Source organism: Lutzomyia longipalpis, chromosome 2 (assembly GCF_024334085.1).
Source record: "Lutzomyia longipalpis isolate SR_M1_2022 chromosome 2, ASM2433408v1".
In the NCBI taxonomy this organism is placed as follows: domain Eukaryota; kingdom Metazoa; phylum Arthropoda; class Insecta; order Diptera; family Psychodidae; genus Lutzomyia; species Lutzomyia longipalpis.
The window spans coordinates 35,055,577-35,076,859 of NC_074708.1; the positions used below are offsets into that span (position 1 = coordinate 35,055,577).

The window sequence follows — 21,283 nt, forward strand, 5'->3', positions numbered from 1 at the left end:
TTCTTAATACCAACGACACCCTGTTCAAAGCTCGTTGTGTTAGTATACTTTTCAATATGAGTCTCTTTCTCATTTTGCTATTATATGTATTTCTCAATTCCACTTGAACGCTGCTTTTTTGTTGAATTCCACAAAAAAGTTTAGTACAAAAACATTGTGCTTGGTGTCGCAAAAGGTCATAAAATAATAACTCTCCACTACACACCTTTTTTGCATTAACTATTAATTTATATACGATTTTTACTAAAGTACCTACGTCAATGTGATGATGCTAAAACAAACAAATTTAAGAGCTTAAAATTTAAATTCAATAAGATGATTTTCCTTATTTTCCTTACCATATGCAGGTGAAAAAAGTTCAATAAAAAATTCATAATACGATAATGTATGATTTATTTTCTGAATTTATTGATTTTTTTTTATCAAATAAAAACCTTTCGCGCTATTTTCATCACACTATTTGAATATATTCCACTTTTGCTGGTTGACTCAGGGTCAAGAGGTTACATTGTCGAAGGTCTGTGGAGGTTATAAACTATAAAAGGGTGTGTGCTACCGAGATCCATTGCTATTTCTTCCACATTCTCTGCCATTATTCTCGCTATTTATTCATTTAATTATCACAAAATTGATTTTTTTTCTCTTTTGCCTCACACATTTACCTTTTCTTGCCATCTTGCCATTCCATGTACATAATATAGAGGATAGCAGACTAAGAATTACAATTGATCCTTTCAAATGAAGGAGCGAGTCAACATAAATTGCCATTGATAAAAGAAATATAATTAGTATTCCGTTTTTTCTTTTGAGTCAATGGAGCACCTAAAAATGGGAATTACACAATGCTTTACATTTTGCTAAAAGGGGAGAATAGGCTATTTATCATTTTGGTTTTTTGTATTACTTGGAATATGGTATATATTCATGTTCATTAACTCTTAAATACTGTATTTATCACAATATGATGAAAAAAATTTAAATTTTCCGTTGTTTTTTTTATTTTCATTTTCTGCTCTCTATTGCAATTTTCTTTTGAGTGGTTGCGCCACTTTGTTTTTAAGAACTATTGAAATGTTTCTTATACTTTATGAGCATGTATATTTTATTTATTTGTTTTTCCTTCGAAAGAAAACTTAAAAGAGTATTTGTGCAATTTCCCAATTCAAGTTGAAAAAAAAATGATTCCGACAAATCCACCGAAAATCGCTATTATACAGTTTCTATTGAAATATGTACGATATTATTGAGTTTTTGATTTCTTAAATTTTAAACACGCTTTTTTTATTTAAAAAAAATATAAGAATTGAACTTTATGAATGAATGCCTATGATAAATTTTTAATAAAATAAAAAAAAACATAATAATAAACTAAACACCCTTAATTTACGAATATGCATATTCATACAAATGTATATTTTTTATGAAAAAATTTCTGTATTCATGCATTCGATAGTATGAATATTTTGTCAATTAAAACTCCCCGCTTAAAGGGGGAGACTCTAAATAATGCTGTTCCTCTATCCAAATATAGATCAAGTCCACAAATCTAAATTCTAATGATAATATCAAAAGGTAGTGACGTACAAAATATACGTATTCTCTAATTCACTCTTCAATTATTTCCAATAAATATAGAATCTTCATTGATAAAATGTTTGACCGAAAAAAAAAACGTTGTTTTCATTCTACTTGACAGTCCAATCAGTATAATAAACATTTTTTTCTAAATGGACCTAGAATCCATCCACTTTCGTTTCTTTTTTTCTCAATCTACTTGTAATGCAGCGAAATTGTGTATATTATACCTCCTACGTCAGGATATTTATCAGCTATGATTATTTTTTTTTTGATAGGTAAACAACTCTACATGCTAATGTTACCACGAAGAAATGATCCAATTTGCTACACGTCTGAATTTTTGTAAGAAAAATGTTGATTAATTGATTCTTAGCGGATGGAATGTATTTTCCAGCGGAGTACGAAATATGCCACAATTCTCAGGGCAATAAATATGCCTATTAGAGCTGTGGCATCAATCCAGAACTCCGCATTCTCCATTGACATTTCCTCGAGGAATTTTTTGGGACTCCTAAAGTGGCAGTACATCTCTGAGCATCGCATCTTCTCACGATCCATCCCGTAGACGGCAATCATAGCACCTGTTTGGGCGAGCAGAGAACAGAGGTATTTTATTGTTGAGGAAGATGCTCCAATAGTATTATTAGGGCTATCAAAGTCCCCATAAGAATGGTACTCGGGAGGATGCTTTTATCGCCACACAGCAGATGTGATTCCAATAAAAGTCCCATCAGAAATGCAACACTCATTCGGGCACTTCCAATATAAGTGAATTTTTGGGTAGGTCACGTTAGTCCGAATTGTTGGCACGGCCAAAAATTAAACCTTTATTATTCAACTCAATTCTAACGTGACGTTAAATTAGAATAGAAATTGCTTTGGTGGGTTTGTTAAAAAAGAATATGCCTGCAAATTGCTTTTCTTTTTCCAAAAAAGTAAATAAATTTTACTTTAAGATAAATTAAAGTTTTCAAAATAATAAAAGCTCATAATTGACGAATTTTTATTAAGAAAAGTTGTTTAATCGTTACACAAAAGCTCAAAATAACTCACTCAAAATATTGTGCAAAATTTGAGCAAATTTTGGTCCATAAACCTTACTGGGAAATGACTAATTTGTACTTAATTTTAAAGCTCAATTAAATGAGGAAATAAACGATAATTTATAGACAAAAAATACATTGTTTTATTAAAACTCTAAAAGTTTCTTCGAGGAGAATAATGCAAGGACTTTACAGGAGGGTGAACCTCTTTCTGAGAGCTTCGGCAGATTTCCTCTGTTTTAATCCAACCCGTTTAAAATAAAACTCTCCGGAGCTTTCGACGTAGTAATTTGCGTATCTTCTCCAGATAGGGGAAACTGGGGTAATTCGGTGAATTTTTGGGAGATAATTTTTCCTGAGTTCCATGGAAATATTTGAGATTTCCCATGAGAACTATCTTATAGGAAATTTTCCGGGCTACAACTTTGTCTCAGACGATTTTTCTCTATCTCAATGGGAAAATGCTTTTTCATGCCATTTTCCAAACCCTTTTAAATTTGCCTGTTCCAAAAATCCTGGGGTAAAATGGTTAATTGCGTTTTTTGTTCGCTAATCTTAATTTAATGAAATTATTTTAGCAAGGCACTAAAATATCTATTGAGAATGAGAGATTTGTGTACTAATTAAAAATTTTTTTAATAAAAAAAAATACAAAAAATTAAAAAAAAAACGTTAAATTTAGGAAATTGCCTTTTTTATTTTTTTAGTTTATAAAAATTGGTAATAGTAAGTGATTAAACATCCCAAATTGTATGTAATAGTTATATTAATTAAGGGAAATTATTTTTTCAAAAATTTAAAAAGTTATTTTAAAAAAACACCAAATTCACCATTTTGCCCCAAGCGGTACTTTTTACTATCAGTGTTTTACGGGAAAACTCGGAAATTTTTTCGGAAAATTCAGTTTAGATTCGTGTTTAGCAATAGTTACTCTGTCTAAAAATGCATTTGGATCAAAAATATTGCAGAGAATTTCGCCAAAACTGAATTTGTAGTTGAGTGGTCAGAGTAACTTTGAGGTTCGAAAAAATTGTTTTTCAAATAAAAGCCAAAATATTGGATCAATTGTTATGAAACTTTCTAGGCTTAGGCAGGGGTAGGAAGTGCAACTACTGACGAAATTAGACAGATTAGCTCTCACTGCTTTTTGAGATATTAATTTTAATTTTTTTTCAAATTCACCATTTTACCCCAGTTACCTCTAACCTTATCAGTTCTTTTATTCTTCACAAAATTCTTTTGAAAAAATTAAAAACTCTTACAATAAGTTTTCTTCTCAGCCTCTGAGGAAGACGCGCAAACTCCGTTAAAAACCCCGGAAAAAGTTGTTTTTAATTAGAATTGATTCAGACAGATGAAGTCTCTCGATGTTCCCTGAAGGAGTTCACCTTCTTGTAATGTCCTTATATTTTGTCAATGATATTTTAAATGACTTTTAATCCCAAAAATTAATGAAAGAAATTAAAAAAAAAAGGGATGGTAAAATAATTTTGGAAAATCGAACCGATTCTCTAACCAGGTTTGTTACAAAAAATTAAAAATTTCCTTGAACTTATCATTAATTGACCAAATATTGGTAAAAATTTAATTTCTTGGGTTTCTTTAAAGTAAAAATCTTTGTTTAAAAACAAATATTGAAAAATCTCACATTCAGGCCATTTTCTTCCTAAATAATTTCCCAAATTATTTAATCATCCCGTATGCCGCTTATTTCGCATTAAATTTACCTTCAAATCCATATCGAACATAGCTGACGTACGTAACCCACTGTAGGTACCCGGGAATGGTGTCCAAATTGACAAAGAAGCCGGAAAAGAGGATTGTAGGTATTGTGGAGACGGGCCCAAGGAAAACACCAAGTTCAACACTTAATCCTGCACCCATCAATAGCCCCAGGCTCTGTGCCACGAGAGATGTGAGTAAGCATATAAGAACGAACATTGTAACTCGTGTCCATTCCATTGGTTGCGACGTGAGGTAGTACACGACGCCCACATAGACACTTGAGAAGAGTATTTGGAAGGGAAGATCCGCCATCGTCTTGGCAAAGTAGAAAGCTTTCAGTGAGTACCAGTAGTTGAGGTGTTCTCGCACAAAAACTGCCATTTCCGTTGGGACTGTGTTCAAAGAAAATATTTTTACATTAAGCAATATGTTGCATGAAATGTAGTAAAAAATTGGACTTACATGTTAGAATAGTTGGCATCATTGCAGTGAACATTGTGAAGAGAACTAAAAGAGATAATTAGGTGGGATTAGTTTGATGAAACTCTCATTGATGTTCCACAAAATTGAGTAAAAAAGACTCAATGAGTCCCAATTAAGAGATTGTGATATCCTACTTTAAAAATAGAGATCTCTAAACGATTTTGTAAAAGAGTTTCATGTTTACGAGATGAATCAAATGGGGCCAATAAGTTTGGCCTTGGTTTTCTCAATTTATGTATTAAATACTATAAATTGCGGAAAACCAAATATATACAAATTCCCATACAGATCATTTTCGCAATCCTACAAAATCTCCTGGAATGATTGTAAATTATGTACAATGTGTGATAAAGTTTTATCTACCTGTAAAGAATACACATCCAGCATTACTCATTACTTTTGATGCCTCATTTCCGATATCGTAGTAGATCATTCCGATGATAGTCCCAACAATGACATGTGATAGCAACCGCATATGGGTGAGCTGTTGATCCCGCATAATCGTGAGGAAAGTGCGCTTGAGAAGAATCCAAAATTGAAGCCATCCAGATGTGGGAAAACCCGACTTGTTGGGCAGAGCCATTACACTTTCGCTCGAATCAAGAAGGGATGTTGTGCAGGTGGCGCCCGGTGTTGTGGGGGCTGTGCTCTTGGTGGTACCCTCATCGCTGGGCATTGTGATGGCGGTAAAGTCAGACTTTGAGGGTGGAAATTTGGTCAGTGATGTCTCTTGGACGTCACCAGGGCGGAGGGCTGTAGAATTGTGCGGTTTAGAGATATCATTGGCAATTCCATTGCTTCCGTTGCCAATTAACTTTTCGTTGGACGACGATGACGTATAATTGGCACATTTGCCATTCTTCACGGCCATCACCAACTTATGCAAACATTCGCCATAATCACCACAAGCAACTTCCATAACTGTTCAAAGAAAAATCACAAAAATATTAGATTTTAGTTTAAATTTCTAATATGAAAAAAAAAACTTTAAATTGATGTACCATAGTCAGCTGGATTGTGATAACTGGGGCAGTCAAAGCCAAGATCCGAAAGGAAGGGAACCAGCCCCCGAACAGATCCTTTGTAGATGCACTGACCCTCAGCTAGCATGTAGAGATGATCGAACATCTCAAAAAGTCTAGCTGATGGTTGATGAATTGTACACACCACGGTCCTTCCGCCACGAGCTAGATTCTTCAGCAGCGAAATGAGTTGGAAGCATGTTGAACTATCCAAACCACTGGTTGGTTCATCGAAGAACATCACTGGCGGATTATTTACTAATTCCAGAGCAATTGAGAGGCGCTTCCTCTGTCCTCCAGACAAATTGAGCGTGAGTGTGTTGCTACACTCAACTAGGCCTAGTGTCTCAATGATTTCCTCAACAACCACCCTCTTTACCGCAACTGTCATGTCTTTGCCTAGCTTTAAATTCGCCGAAATCATCATCGCCTCCCTGACTGTGATGTATGGCAACAGACGATCATCCTGCATGATGTAACATGAAAGCTTTCGGAAACGCCGCAGATTCCTCTCCTTTCCATTTATCATCACAGTTCCGCTTAGGTGGGATGTTCTGAAGAAAATATTTTTTAAATTTTTATACGTTAGTTCCCTAAAAAATTAAGCAAAATGATATCTTACTTATAACCAGCTAAAATATTCATAAGTGTGCTCTTTCCAGCCCCTGATGGGCCCATAATGGCTGTCAATAGGCCTGATTTGAATTTTCCTGCGAGAAAAATAAGGAAACAAACAAATCAATGCTTGAAAAAACAACATAATGAATATCAATTAATTTTTATTAAATCACGATGATGTTATTTTAGAGACCACGTAAGTTCAAAACTCCCATCAATTACATCCAATGAAACTCCAGTGCCGCAATGGCGAATATCCATTCTAATGAGATGTGCTCTATGCAATAATTTAGCACGCAAAAATGCATTGAATTGACGGCAATTCTGCCAAATAAGGGGACATTGTACATATGTATGCAATGTTGAATTATATATAATGTAAGCCTATATATAAATAAAAATTCAATGTTCCCATTTTGTGAACTAATCACAATTTAAATAAATGGGAGAAATTAATTGGCGTTTAATTAAATTCTCGCATCAGCGAAAGAACTTTAGCTGACGATTTAAATAATTCATTGGACTTGTGGCACTGACCAGGGCAACTCTCCCACTGCGAATAAAATAGCTATTACTACACATATACATGTTTAATTGAGTGTTTTTAGAATCTGGAACAGTCTATGTAATGGTTAGAATTTATTCTTTTCGTCACAAGAAAATTCATTGCCAAAACCCTATTAAGGTTTTACGACGCATGTAGAAGAATATATAATTGCTCCTTGGAAGAAAATTGAGTATTGAGGCGAAGAAATTAATATTCTTACGGGGGTAGATTTAAAGGAGCAAGAAATGTGAAAAACGTGGAGCATGTCATGAAGAAAATTACAAGCTATCTGAAGATAAAATTAATGTTGTTTAATTTGTCAATTTTTTGAGGAATGGAAGGTAATAAAAGCTGCATCGCTTTTTAGACTAGATCAAATTGTTTTAATTCTTTTCTCAAATAATTTTTTGAGGAGAGAATGTATTAAAAAATGAAAATTTTAAATTCTAATCAATTTTTGGTCATTCAGTTAAAAATCTTTTCTTTACAATTATTTAATTTAGAACTGTTGGAAGATTTTGATAGTTTGTAATTTTAAATCGTTCTATTGTTCTTCCAAGAAAAAAGAAAGGATTATTCCAGGAAACATTCAAAAACATCTTTAACGAATCCTGAAAAAGTATTTTTCTTTTTATTTAAAATACGATTAAAGAAGAAAACAATCAAAATTCTTAAAGATTTTTCAAAGAATATTAAAAATCTTATTAAAGACAGAATCGTCTCTAATTCTTATTTTTTTTTTATTTAAAAATTATCTCAAAGATTTCCTAGATTATTCAAAATTATTTGACCACCCCTTATAACAGAAAATAAGATGAATATAATTTACCATTGACTGCTTTGAGAATAGTTTTGAAGCCTCGCTTCCGGCCCTCGGAAACGGAGTAGGAGATGTCGTTGAATTCAATATCGACAGGTGGTCGATTAGGCAAGTGTGTTAGTGTCACCATGGGCTTCTTCTGTCCATTGGGGCTCTGATTGTGCACTTTACGCACTAGCTGATGTCCTGGTGTGTTGACCACGGACCCATTGCAGAGATTATTTTGGTCACTAAAAAACAGAGAACAAGAGAAAATTGCCTTAGCATACACACATTTCTTTCTTTCGCCACGAGCATAATTAATTAACACATATGTACATGGAGCGCTTGACCCAGATTGGAGGTTGAGTCGGGGGTGGTTGGAGGGTGGTTGAAGACTCGCCCTTCGCGGCCGCACCCAATGTCGTTGTGGGGTGATTGTTGAGGAAGTTAACTACTGTGTCATAGTGACTAAGTTGTAGGGTTTGTGAAGCTCCTGGAGCAAGGCTTTCCAAACTACTACAACCAGATGGAACGCTATTCCGGTGTTTTCCCATGCTTATGCACTTCCGTTTTTTTTTCTTTCTTTCTACACTGAAATATTCACTTTCCTCTTGCTAATCTTGTGTTCTTTTCTATACAGCTCGAAATACCGGCACTGATCAAGGGACTCGTAGTTCTATATAGTTTTCGTGTGTGCGAGACTTTAGTACGATAATTATAAATGGATAAGAACACGAGATATTTCTTCATGAACCTTTCTTTACGAGTTTTTCTCCATTAAATTTCCATTGAAACTCTTCTATCCAATATTGCATGCAATAGGTTGATTATGTAATTTCTCTACTTTTCTCTATGTGCGGTAACTCTTGGGGAAAAAAAAGAAATGGCAATCCTCAGGGCACAGACTAAACACCAATACGTGGTGTCGTGTTGAGAGTGGACTAAAGACTCAGACCGCTGCTGCACTCTTCCACTGGATATAATTATCATCAATTTATCTTGCAACACGCACAGAGACCAATTATGCGTTATACTTCTGATATACAAAATTCAAATGATATGGTTCACACATGAGGCAGAAATTGATATGAACAATTCCGCCAATTTTGGCGTGTCTCACAAATTGCGAGAAATGATAGGCACTGCCGACCTCCGGGGCACACAGTTCAGCTTCTCATGGCTTGCGGACAAAACAATAAAATAACTTTTAAAAAAAAGTTCACTTTTTATAACGTCAATCGAAGTATTCCAAGCTATGCCATCCCTGTCAGTACATTTTCCAATCAACCTCGAAAATGATCTTTCTCGCGTAGGGCAAATTTCCACAAGGTGTTGGAAAAGTGGGAAAATCAATGGGATTCTTTCGTCCGTTGCGCACTAATGTCCAAACTCCACTGACACTCGCCAAAGTTGAGGAATACCGAGGCACTTCTTTTCAGCGAACCAACAAATACTCCATGCTAAAGTTGCCATAGAAATTGATTGGTATGTACTACCAATTGTGGTTCAACGGAGGGGCTCTCAATTGGCAAAGAGCAAATTAATAAATAGACTCTAAATTGACAAATAATTTGTGCCTGGTACGAAGAGTCAAGTAGGAATTTTAAAATCAGCTGGACAGTCGATTAGACCTCATGTATTGTGGTTTAAAGAAAAAAATGCTTGGCATACCTACTTATTTTTAAATTATGAAATAAAATTAATTTTTAAGTTCTTTAACAGAAGGGAAACTTTCACATTCTGATCTAAAACTTTTTGAGTTTGCGCATTTTATGCGAGATAGAAGTTTTCAAATATCTAAATTCAATCAAAAGTTGTTAGCCGTTAAAATCGTGACTTATCTTTCTAGGCATTCTTTTTTAAAATAAAATATTTTTTTAATACTTCGATTTATATAGTTTTAATGGCTGTAATGCAAAATATGTATCTATAGGTTACACAATGGTTCCGCATCTCCTCTCTGTAATTCTCAATTGCGCTGTTGAATGGGAAACTAATAATTTGTTCAATTTAATTGAACCTCTGTGATTCACATAATACAAATCGTTGTATATAAGAAAATATATTTTTTTTTAAATACCTACATATATTTAAACGCAAACTACAGGTAATCATAAGCCCCTCGTTTGGGGCACGTCGGGTGACGCCAAGGCTCTATCCACGTCCCTTGCCTATTGCCACCGAGTGTCGCTAATGGAAAAATAGAAAAGAACGAGGGGCTTATGTAAGAACATGGGGTGGTTGTGACGTAGAAAAATCATACCATTCAATTTAGTAGGGTGGTTTAACACAGTCAATAATTTAGTCGGGCCACCCACGGAAATGGTTTATCGTACCAATATTAGATAGGATGGGTTCATTTGGCGGGGACAATTTATTGAATTAGAACACCTCCATAGAGGCAGTGATATGTATATAAAATGCTTAGAGGTCCATTAGTGCCAATAAATTATTTAAATTTAACGGTGACCTGTTGCACTTTTTGCCAATATTTCCCATCCAATTGCAAAAGTTGAGCATTATGTACCTACTATTTATGCATATAAAAAATCATGCCGTTCACGACGTTGATTATGCCCCTCTTGATTGTTTTATGCACGGATATTTAATTACGAATTCTCATGTATTGATTCATTGAGGTCATAATGTTGCCATTGTATCTGATTGAGCACGTGCATAGTGCACTCAGCTCAGTGCAAGTGCACTTGACCAGGCAATCTGTCTTATTAAGCAAAAAATGTAGGGATACCTTCGGGTTAAATATGTAGTACAATTTACTTTTTTTTGAGTTCTGTTGTTGAAACATTTAATGAGAATAAAAACAAAACAAAATTTTTCAAGTTAAAAAAAAAGCGATTAGAATTGAAAAAAAAAATTGAAAAGCTTTGAGATGATTCAAGTTAATTTATCATTTTCTTAAGAATTTCAATTCATCTGAAACTCATGCGTGAGAACTGAAATTCCGGGATATGTTATACCTGTAGTTTATAAGAGATTACTGGAAACTTAATAATCCGAGCCATTTGGTTAGAGTTTTTATAACTTTTACTTTAAATACTTTTTATCAATCATTTTATCCTTCTCAAAAAATGATTAGGGGAGAGCGGGGCTAATAAAGTCACTTAAGGGTTTAGAAAAAGCCTAAAATATCATATTTCCTAGCTAGATAGAACAAAATGATCTGAGAAAGAGTTGTAGGGCAGTAAATTTCCTAAAGAAATTAGCTATACATTTCGCTTCATCTTTTGGGAAATATGATATTTTGAGATTTTCTAAACCCTTAAGTGACTTTTTTAACCCCGGTCTCCCCTATATTTTCCCAATTAGTGAGATGTATAAAATTATAATTAAATGACAGATTTAAATGTTATATAGGTACAGTAATTCTATTGATAAAGTAGGAAAAAATATATACATAAATAGCAATGTTTTTGCCCGGACACAGCTATTTTTAATATTTTATAGTACATATTACGTGAATTATCAGGAGTGATACTGCTGTCAGAGGGATAAAAAAATGTGTTACAGCGGAAAAAACAATTTGATAAGACACTTGAAAATGCTTTAAATTTATAAGAAATGTTTTAAGAAAGGATCTTTACAAGCAAATAATTTAGAGCAAATGTTTAATCAGCAATAAAATGCTGGAATGGATTAATTCAGCTCTTATGAAATATTTATGTTGCGAAAACATAAAGAAATTTTTTAATGAAATTTCTGGCCCTTAGCCCCTTAGTTTTTGCGTGATAATTTTGCTCCATTTCAATTTGAAAAATATTTTTCTGAGTGTTCCCTTGACCCTTGCGTGACCCAGTAAACTTCAGTCTTCTCTGTGTATGCAAAGTATCCTGTCATGGTACTGTCAATTCAAATTTGAAAGCTCTATAAGTAACACAAAAATTAAAGCTTTTCACTGTGAAAAACTCTCATAAAAATTTCCATAAAAGCATTGCTGAATAAAGAAAATCATTCCTAGTTGTTATAAAGAATAAAAAGAAAAAAAAGCATTTTTCCAGGATTCATCAACATTTCCCAAATAATTTTTTGGGTTCAGTTGCACTATTCAAAATGATTGTGACCAAGAAAATGGAAAGGTGGCTTTTATCAGATATAATTCCCATTGACGTTATGGAGTGGCTACATTGTGGCATTTCATTGAGTGTGGGACAGTAACAATACGCGAAACCCTGAAGATTGCCATCGCATGTGAACATCTGGTCGTGGAGTATTTCGATCGACTCCCGAGGCCTATAAATGTGCCAAAAGACACGCGCTATAAATTCACTAAAATTGAATGTTGTGGGTTGTCAAGGGTTTCCGTCCATTTCAGAGGCAACACACAAGTTCATGGGTTTGACCCAGTAGTATGATGGTCCATTAGTTGACTAAAATTCTTAAGTATTCTGCATCGTACGACAAACCATGCTACCGCAATTGTTGTTATCAAACTCAAGTAGATATATGATATAATCCATAAAATCCGTCTATTGCCTACCGAAAATCCCACCACCCTCATCAATAGAAGTCTTGTCATCGATAATCACTTCTTATCATCAAATATAATACCTCTATCAATATCAAGTTACTTGTTTACATATTACTGCTGAGTGCCACTTAAGTGGTCTCCACGATAAGGGGGGATTATGTGCATCTTACATTATACATTAACTTACCATAAACTATTGAGAGAACCATTCTTGAAGTTCTCCACGAGAATCGGTGGTCCTCCAGGTGGATTTTGTATATGATGATTGTGATTATGTGTGGGGTGATATGAAGCACTGGCTGTTGAATTCATTGGGATAATTTCAATGGGGTGACTCTCCTCCTTATCCACAATTGACTGATCCTCGGCCATTTTTTCTCCTCAACTTCTTGCCCCAGTCTTAGAATAAAAAATTTCACTAAAAATTCTCACTAGGAACACACGAAAATCTTCGTCCAGCAAAGATTAAAACACATCCAGTAAGTACAGACAAACTGGTAGAGCATCTATCTCAAAAATCACATGGCTGAGATAACTACTGTCCGTAACTTTCCTTTTGTTAAACCGAATAAACTGGGGGATGGGATGAATCTGAAAAGATGAAACACAAAAACATATAAAATAAAAATTAAGAGCATATTCTGCATAATATTACTAGTGGGGGGAAGGGATTTAATTATGATCCACAAAAATCAGCCCAGTGAAATGGAAGAGTCTGTGTATGAAATCTTGCCATTAATCTTCATAATCTTTCCCCAACAGACAAGCCTTTTACCACGTAATACTGCACGGACATGGCAAGAAAAAAAAAAGAGTCCTCATTTGACATTGATACTGTACGTCCCGTCTTGTGCCAGAAATCCTATTAATTTAGCGCTTTTTTCTCGCCCATAGAAAGTGGGGAATAAAAGTTTATGATTCCAGCATTGATGGCGAAAGCACCGAAAGAGGATAAAAGGGGAGGGAATGAGTTTCTTGTAAGGCACGAAATTCCCCATCAGGGAAAGATTTACTTGTACAAATATCTCTTTCATGACCATCCTCAGGCACATTTTGCCATTCTACGCAGTTGCTAAATATCGAATTGGCCCACATTCTCCATTCGGTGGAGCTTTTGGTATAGATATTTGCGTCTTGAGATAGGGTAGGTATAGGGATGTAAGAGGGGTTGGGACGGATTATTAATTATTATTTTTTCTTAGATTATTTCTTGTTTTGTTGTTCTCAGTTGAATCTTAAGAGATTAAAAATAAAATCTTAAATCATATTTTTCCCCTTTTATAGTCTTAAGAATGGAAAGAGATAGTTAATTTAGATAAAAGATATCAGAAACAAAACAAAGGGAAAAACAGTAGTAGGTAAATACTTATAATGCACATAGTAATTATTTTGCGATATACAACACAAGCTTTCAATTCGAAATGTTAATTGAAAATTGAGAATGTTGTGAAATTGTTAGAAATAAACATCCAATCCCGGAAGTATGTTAAATAAATAAAGTTAAAATATATAGTAGGTATTATAGGTAAGGGATAACCTAAATTGGGCCATTTATATGAAGTAATAATTTTCTTTTAATATTATTTAAAATAAAATATTAATAAGTTCAAAAAATATAAAAAGAGATTTTTTTAGGAAATTTTTTTCTTATTATTTATTCTTCTTCAGATAATAATATTGTTAAAATTAAAATAAATCTGATTTTTTATTAATTACGGATATCGCTAAATTATTTAAAAAGAAAACATTATAAATTCGTTATTGTTGAAATAAAATTTATATTCCTTTTATTAACTTTTACCTGTATAAAATTATTGATTGCAAAAACAATAAAACTTTTTATATTAAGTGCCTAATTATGTATTCATACCAATTACAACATTTTAGAATAAAGAAATATAAACAAGAATTCCTAAGCGTGATTGAGTAAAAAAATTTCCTTGACGTCTATTTTGAGGAAAAAACTACACGAAAAATCTCGTCTTATTCGTGAAACTCTAAATAGAACAGAATTTATGAATTCAGTAATGTATACACAGCTTTAGATTATTCTTTCTTCACATCTGAGAAACTCAAAGCCAACATTTAGGTACACATGCACCCAAGCAGCCGTCTAAAGTGCATCTCTTGCCTAATTTTAGATGATGTTACGCAAATTAGACAGGTGTGGGAATTAACCATGTGATAAAACATTTAACAATGCTCTTTTTAAATTTTTTTCTTTTGGCAAATAAAGCTATAAATTTGTCCAAATTTGAATATAGGTATGCACATATATTTATCAACTATAAGAATTGAAAAAAAAAATTTCTCTCCTACCGAGGAAAAACGAATTAGGTTGGGGAGCTTGCCAGGAGGAGATGGAAATATTATTGATTTTTGTGAGAGCGAAAAAGGGAAATAAATGTAGGCCAATAGTGGTTCCGTGTAATGAAAAATCTTTTTTGAGATCACTCCTCTCAATTGGAAGCTGTGTGTATATAGCATTTACCAATGAAATGGCCATCATTCTTTGCTATATGTATAATACTGAAAAATTCGTGGTTAGGGAGGCTGGACACTCACTTTTTCCTCTCTTGCAAGAAATCGCTGAAGCTTTTTTTGCAAGTAAAGAAACTTCAAATTAGACGGACACAAGATTCACAGCAAATTCCTGATCACTCTATGCCCGAAAAAATAGCAGCTCCATGGAAAATATTCTGTCCACATTAGACAGCTTCAAGGTGGTACAGAGGCCGCGAGTCGGCTGGATGACACCGCGACTGAATAAATAGATGAATTTCGTAGCACTGGGCACAAAAATCAAGCAATTTTCGCGTTTCGGCAAGTAAGAGAGTCTCTAATACTTGCAAATCGCTCCGTCGCGGAACAAAGCAGTTCTCGCACGATATCGCCGTAGCGCAAAAAGTTTACTGGCTCAAAGAAAGAGGCATGATGTGAGAGAGACTCCCCACAGCCGGGTCTCACAATTCTCGGGAATCAGCGATGTTGTACGAGCATTTGTATGAACAAAAGCGCTAAAAGCCGAGTCTGCGTTGTTGGTGACTCACCTGCGACCCCTCACCACCCTCACCTAGGTAATAAAGTCAGCTGGTGAAGCGAACAGAAGCGTATTTGGGAGTTTGTTGGGGCAACCCAAAGAAGCTATATAAGTTAGTCGAGGAAGTAATGAATTGAAGACGGAAGTTTATACTTGTGTACATATGCGTACAAGTAGATTAGTAAAGTATTTAAAACTTTCTGAAGTGGATGGTACTGATGTTTTAGGTGGAAAATGATTTAAATTACCCCTAGTAGATAGAATAAAGCTTTTCTTTAACACCCAATCAGGTATTTGAACTCACTTCCTATTAATAAATTGATAATGATATTTTGCGACTTAAAAGCTTTATCTTAGTCTTTACACTGATAAAGACACCTGGCCTACAAAAAAATCTACAAAATCTACCTAGATGATTGACCTAAGATAAAAAAGGTTTTAATTTTTAAATTGTGAATATTTTAAAAATTCTAATTAAAATAAATTACTAAAATAAATGATAAAATAAAAGAAATCTTCAAAGTAAGTTCTCCTCTGTCTTTTTCCAATTTTTACTTGAGCTATGGTACACACAAACTCCAGTCCGCAGAGAGGAGGTCTTTGGCACAGAAAACCCTCGCAACGAGAGAAATCCGTGTCCATTAAATTGTAATTTGCTCTCTCGGAAGTTTCCATTCGCGCGGATTTTCGGCGGAAAACGCGAGGAGTCATCAATGGAAGACACACATGGTATTTTTATGAGAAATACGGAAATCACAATTTATCAATGAGTCTAATGTGGGACAAGCAACAAAGGCACTAACATTCCTCTAGGGCTCCCCTTCCTTACCCCGGATTCGGCTTAAGCGTAATCAATTACGTGCGTGTCTAACAAAATGTTTAAGTCATTGTGAAGAAGAAAAAATCATGTTCAAAGTACGAGGGATTATTCATAAAACTACAATAAATTTTAATATGTACATTGATGATATTACATTAGAAAATAATACAAAGAGATGCTCAAGAGGGTACGTCATCGTAAATTGTTTGCACAATACTTTTATTGTAAAACCTCAAGTGCTTCTTTAGATTTTTTCCTCATTCTTTTAATGATATACATATGTACATACGTACTATGTATGTAGGTAGGTACTTAATAATATTTGTAATACTTCATCTCTTATTTGTAATTATTTTATCTACACGTGTTAACAAACATACATGAGGTTAAGATTAAGAAAGAAGAATTAATTCTTTTACGTAGCTTGGGTCCCTCATGGACTCAAACATTAAATCTTCTATTTTACAGAATTTTTTTCACTATATACTAGAAATGCATTAAATTTACGCAAATGAGGCTAAGAAGACGTTCTAACTGGAAATTATATTCACTGAAAGCATCCTTAGAATAAATATCCTGACGAAAAGTTCGAATATTTCAAAATATTTTTATCTATCACGTAAACGTGAGGGGTTAACAAATCAATGAGATTGAAAATACATAATTTAATGAACTTTGTAAGCACATTGACAAAAACTTTTATGCTGAACAAGAGAACAGAAGCATATTTTTTTTTATTTCATAAATAATAAATTCTATTATATAATGAAAAAAAATTATGTCTTTGTGTGACGTATACCAATTCACCACAAGTAACAAAGAACAAAGTATGAGTAACGAAGGGTCTTTGTTAGAGTATAAGAGATGATTGAGGCAAGATGGAATTGAATATAAAATCGATATAAAGAGCTGAAGAGCGAGATATTATTTCTAGAAAATCCCATAAATGAATTCAGCTCTCCATTATATATCTAAAGAATCTTCAAGGGTCATTCAAGTGCAGATGAACTCCCCCCAGCTTAAGCCATCTCATGGCCAAGGAAATACAATTCTCCTTTTCCCTCCAGCATCCAGCCATTAGAATTCTGTATCAATTTTCCATCGTAGTAAAGAAGAAAAAAAAAGTTTTATATTCACACTACAACACCCCTTATCGCGAGTTTTGAAACATCTCTGGTATTGACACCATTTAGTCTGATGGTGGTGTTGCCTTGGACTTTAATTTTCCGGCGTGATTTTTTTGTTATATCAGCGGAAGATCTCGCTGAATTCTTATCACACAGCAAATGCGCAAACTTTCAATTGCAATATTGGAAATTGAGTAAAATTGTTTGTGCATTTTGTTCCATCAATCAAATGTTTTTGCTTTATTAAATCAATTTGTTTACAATTTCTAAATTCACTACAAAGACAAACCAAGGGGGTCTTGCGTCACCGCATTTTCAGTTTCTTTTCTTATCACCCAGAGTTTGTCTTTCTTTATACTTACAGTGTTGGTACGCATGCAAATGAGCGGATTTTTTTTATTGCAGCGCGAAAAGACGTGTTGAGAAAACTTCCGTTTCCCAACTGAATAAAGCTTGATATTTTTTTATAGCAGTATTCATGACAGAGGTGCGATAATCTGGTCTCAAGAGACCTCGAAACCTTGACCTTTGACACTTCAAATTCCACCGAGATTTTGCTTTTTAATCGCGTTCATAGTTTTTTGTAGTACTTCCAAAACCAAATGAACCGCGAAAAGGCCCACACAGATTAATTTTATGCTAATTCATCGCTCAAACTTTGCGGGAGCTTTTTGGTACTTAAGTACTCACAGTTGAGACAAAAATAATATAAGCTCAAAACGTTTAGACAAATGAGCCGAAAAATGCTGAAAATTATAATTTTTCACCAATTTTCTATTCATTAAAAGAGATGTTAAATACCTGAAGAACTAATAAAAAAAAATTAAAAGATTTTTACTAGATTATTGTGGTTAAACAAATAATTATTAAATAAAGAAAATATGTATATGATTGAAAGTTATCTTCAATTTTTTGTACATCCAAACTTTTAACGTATCTTGTGTTGATGAACATAACCAGGGGCTATATTCTCTTAAAATGGGGATTTTTCCGTTACGAACTCCTGAAAGCTTTTCGTGTTTCTTTCAAAGTTTTCTAAGTGCCCAAGTTTTCAAAAGCTTACAGGAAATTGTCATTATTCAGCCCCAAGAGTTTTGTTCTTTAACATACTGACCTAATAAACATGAAATATAATAATATATTAACATTATAAAAACAAAACGAATAATAAATTCGCTAAAAAAAGAATAATTAAAAATTAAAATTCATTTTAATACTTCATTGTCAATACTATAAAAGAGAAAAATAAAACTAATTAGAAGTCGTGACTTGAAAGTTTGCTCCTGCTCAAATTACCAACATAAAGCATTCATTCTAATATTTCTCAGAAAAAGTAGGAATCTCACAAAAACATCTTCATTAAAAAGTCAATCATAACGCGTCCAGTTATAAGAGTTGGTGTCCCACAACGTGTAGAAGTTTGTTTATGCGTTGTTGTTGACTCCCACAACATTTGCAAATTGACCGAATCTCCAACATTTATGCGTTGTAATACTATTTGTGAGCAGAATTAGTAGACAAATTTGATTTTTTTTTTGTAAAATTCGGCAATTTGATGGATAAAAATGGTCATATCTCTGGTTCTATAAGACCTACAGAAATTTCTTGACTAATTTAGGAAAGGTATTAAAACAGACTATAAATTGACATAAATTTCAATAATTTTCAAGGTCATCTCCAGAACACAAAATGGCGGTTTTGTGTTTTACTAAAACAGTTTTTGGCATTTTTTGTCTCGAAGGAATGGTTCTAGAGGTTTTTGATGTTCTAGAAAGTTGTAGAGAATTGCAAAACCTTTAATTTGATACTAAGATGAGCAAAATCGGTCAAGCAGTTCAGGAGATATGGCTCTTAGAACTTTTCAAATTCAAGAATTTTTCAAATGGCTATATCTTCTAAACGGCGACATAGAATTTCTTCATTTTTGGACTGGTGCAAGATTATTAGTCCTGCTACAACATATCAAAATTTAAAGAAAATCGATGATGGGGATTCGGAGATATTGCCCCTTAAAGTTAGGCAATTTTTGTTTTTGTTTTTAGCGCCTCTTGCGGATGTTTTTGAAACTTGAAATATTCTAAACAATTGTAGGGCTTTGCAAAACCTTTCATTTGATACTAAGATGGTCAAAATCGGTCAAGCCGTTCTCGAGTTATATCGAAAAAACACGTTTTGCTTTAGGCCGCCATATTTGCTAAACCGCTTGACCGATTTTCAAGAATGAATTATTGATGAAAACGTCTCACTGAGCTCTACAACATACTAAAATTTCAGACCTCTAGCTATAAGGGAACTGGTTGACAGTAGTTCAAAATGGCGGACGGTGGCCATCTTGGATTTTGAAAATGCGAAAAAATGAAATTTTACACCCACATTTCTATATAAAACTTCAAACCGGAAGTCTCTATCTGTTACCGTTCTCGAGCTATAAGGCAAAGTTTGGGCGACCGGCCGGCCGGCCGGCCGGCAGGCCGGCCGGATCAAAAATTTTCCACCACCATTTTTGGAATGTGGGTTGTCTGAAACGTGCTCATACCAAGTTTGAGCCCGATCTGAGGTGGTCGGTTTTTCCGACGATTACAATACTTGGTGTTGGCCACGAAGTGGAACACCAACTAATTCATGAAAATCTCTGACGATTCCAAAACAATTATTCTTGAAACACCTTCACCTCTCAAGATGTCAGTAAAATGGGTGAGTTTTCCGATGAAAATCACTTGCTGGTGCTTCCCATTGATGCCATTGAAAAATCAGCCCAAAATTTAAATTATTTGCAAGTGTTCGCTGCTATATAGGGAAGTTAATTGAATATTTAATCCCTTGTGCATATAAATAATTCATTTTCACAAACAAAGCTTCTTTACAATAAATGAAGATAGACAACCTTTATGTCATCTTGACCTTATGCCACCAAAGAGCGGTGACACGCACACGAAAGGAGGTGAAGCTATTGAGGGCGATCTAGAAATTCTCCTAAGGGGGTGTGTTTGTTTTGCGAGGGTGTTTTTTTCTTTATATATTTTCACCAATGAGTTTTTGTCATAATATTTACGTGCTGGTATGCAAATTGAATTTTCACCGATAATTCGCGACGGGTTAATTAACGTGGAATAAATCTAGGATAATTTTATATATACATATATCATCGAGTGCAATTTTGTGGTTTATCTCACTCTAGCACAGGAGCATGGAAAGTAGAGCATGGGTTCATTGAGTTCCTCGCGGTGACCGTAAAAATCAATAAGAAAACTGCAACACGGAGTAAAACCGTACAAGGCATTTCCTTCCCTTTTCTTGCCTTTGTGTAAGAACGCAAATAAATTTTTGAAATTTTTACTCTCAATACTCCCAATAAATAGTAAATCCAACAAGAATTTACTGTCTTTCTGAATAAAAGAAAATCTCAAGAAAACTCACCGTTACTCCCAATGTTTATTATTATTGTATCTTAGCTCTGCAATGGTTAGCTGCAATGTATTTTATGACTCTGCCTTATTGCAATCAGCTATATGTATAGACGACACACAATTTTTCACAATTTACAATTTATTTTCTTTCCGTTTCCATTGGTGTTATTAAACTGCCTGTATTGTGCAATTCAGTTAAAATTGAAATAATTCGCTTTTAGCTTTGCACCAGGTTCCGCTCTTCTGTGCTTACTCCCACTATGTAGCTCATGAGAAACTGAACTGAGTGCTCGGTGCTTGTGTACTCAGAGTTTGGGTACAAGTGTACTCAAACTCTTGGCACAGTTCGACAAACTATACCATTCTAACCGTGTATGTGTATGAGAGTCTGAGGTCTGCGCATGAATCACGGAGGGAACTTCCAACAAAGCCCCCGAGTCACGAGTCAACTCTTTGCAAACACGAGTCCTCGTTTGAGTACTCTCCGGCGTCACCGACATGACGCCATGGTTCCAAGACTTTGCTCCGCCATGTGGTCGTTTTCCCCGGAATCACATAACACATTGTGGCTGGAAAGTAACCACA

The 21,283-nt window shown here is 34.3% G+C and overlaps 1 protein-coding gene across 3 annotated transcripts; it reads right to left on the reverse strand.

The window, feature by feature from the left end:
- Positions 1-376: 376 nt before the first annotated feature.
- LOC129790172 (ATP-binding cassette sub-family G member 4) lies at positions 377-20,977 on the reverse strand. 3 transcript variants are annotated; one of them, XM_055827546.1, is made up of 9 exons: positions 20,709-20,977; positions 12,492-12,895; positions 7,846-8,066; positions 6,474-6,561; positions 5,831-6,405; positions 5,193-5,750; positions 4,809-4,853; positions 4,349-4,738; positions 377-2,159 (listed from the first exon to the last, which is right to left on the reverse strand). In XM_055827546.1, the coding sequence occupies exons 2-9, from the start codon at positions 12,674-12,676 to the stop codon at positions 1,948-1,950; spliced, it is 2,274 nt and encodes a 757-aa protein (XP_055683521.1). In that variant the 5' UTR covers positions 12,677-12,895; positions 20,709-20,977; the 3' UTR covers positions 377-1,947. The 3 variants fall into 3 exon arrangements, with proteins under 3 accessions (XP_055683521.1, XP_055683520.1, XP_055683519.1); XM_055827545.1 differs by lacking the exon at positions 20,709-20,977 and adding an exon at positions 14,870-15,222; XM_055827544.1 differs by lacking the exons at positions 12,492-12,895; positions 20,709-20,977 and adding an exon at positions 8,155-11,340.
- Between the last annotated feature and the right edge of the window lie 306 nt (positions 20,978-21,283).

What these genes read in the sequence shown, in the direction of transcription:
- LOC129790172 (XM_055827544.1), bottom strand. Translation starts at nt 8,372, where the DNA reads ATGGGAAAACACCGGAATAGCGTTCCATCTGGTTGTAGTAGTTTGGAA. An exon ending in TATTCTCAAAGCAGTCAATG is followed by an intron (nt 6,562 to 7,845) that starts GTAAATTATATT and finishes TTTTTCTCGCAG; the next exon opens with GAAAATTCAAATCAGGCCTA. An exon ending in TGGATGTGTATTCTTTACAG is followed by an intron (nt 4,854 to 5,192) that starts GTAGATAAAACT and finishes TATCTCTTTTAG; the next exon opens with TTCTCTTCACAATGTTCACT.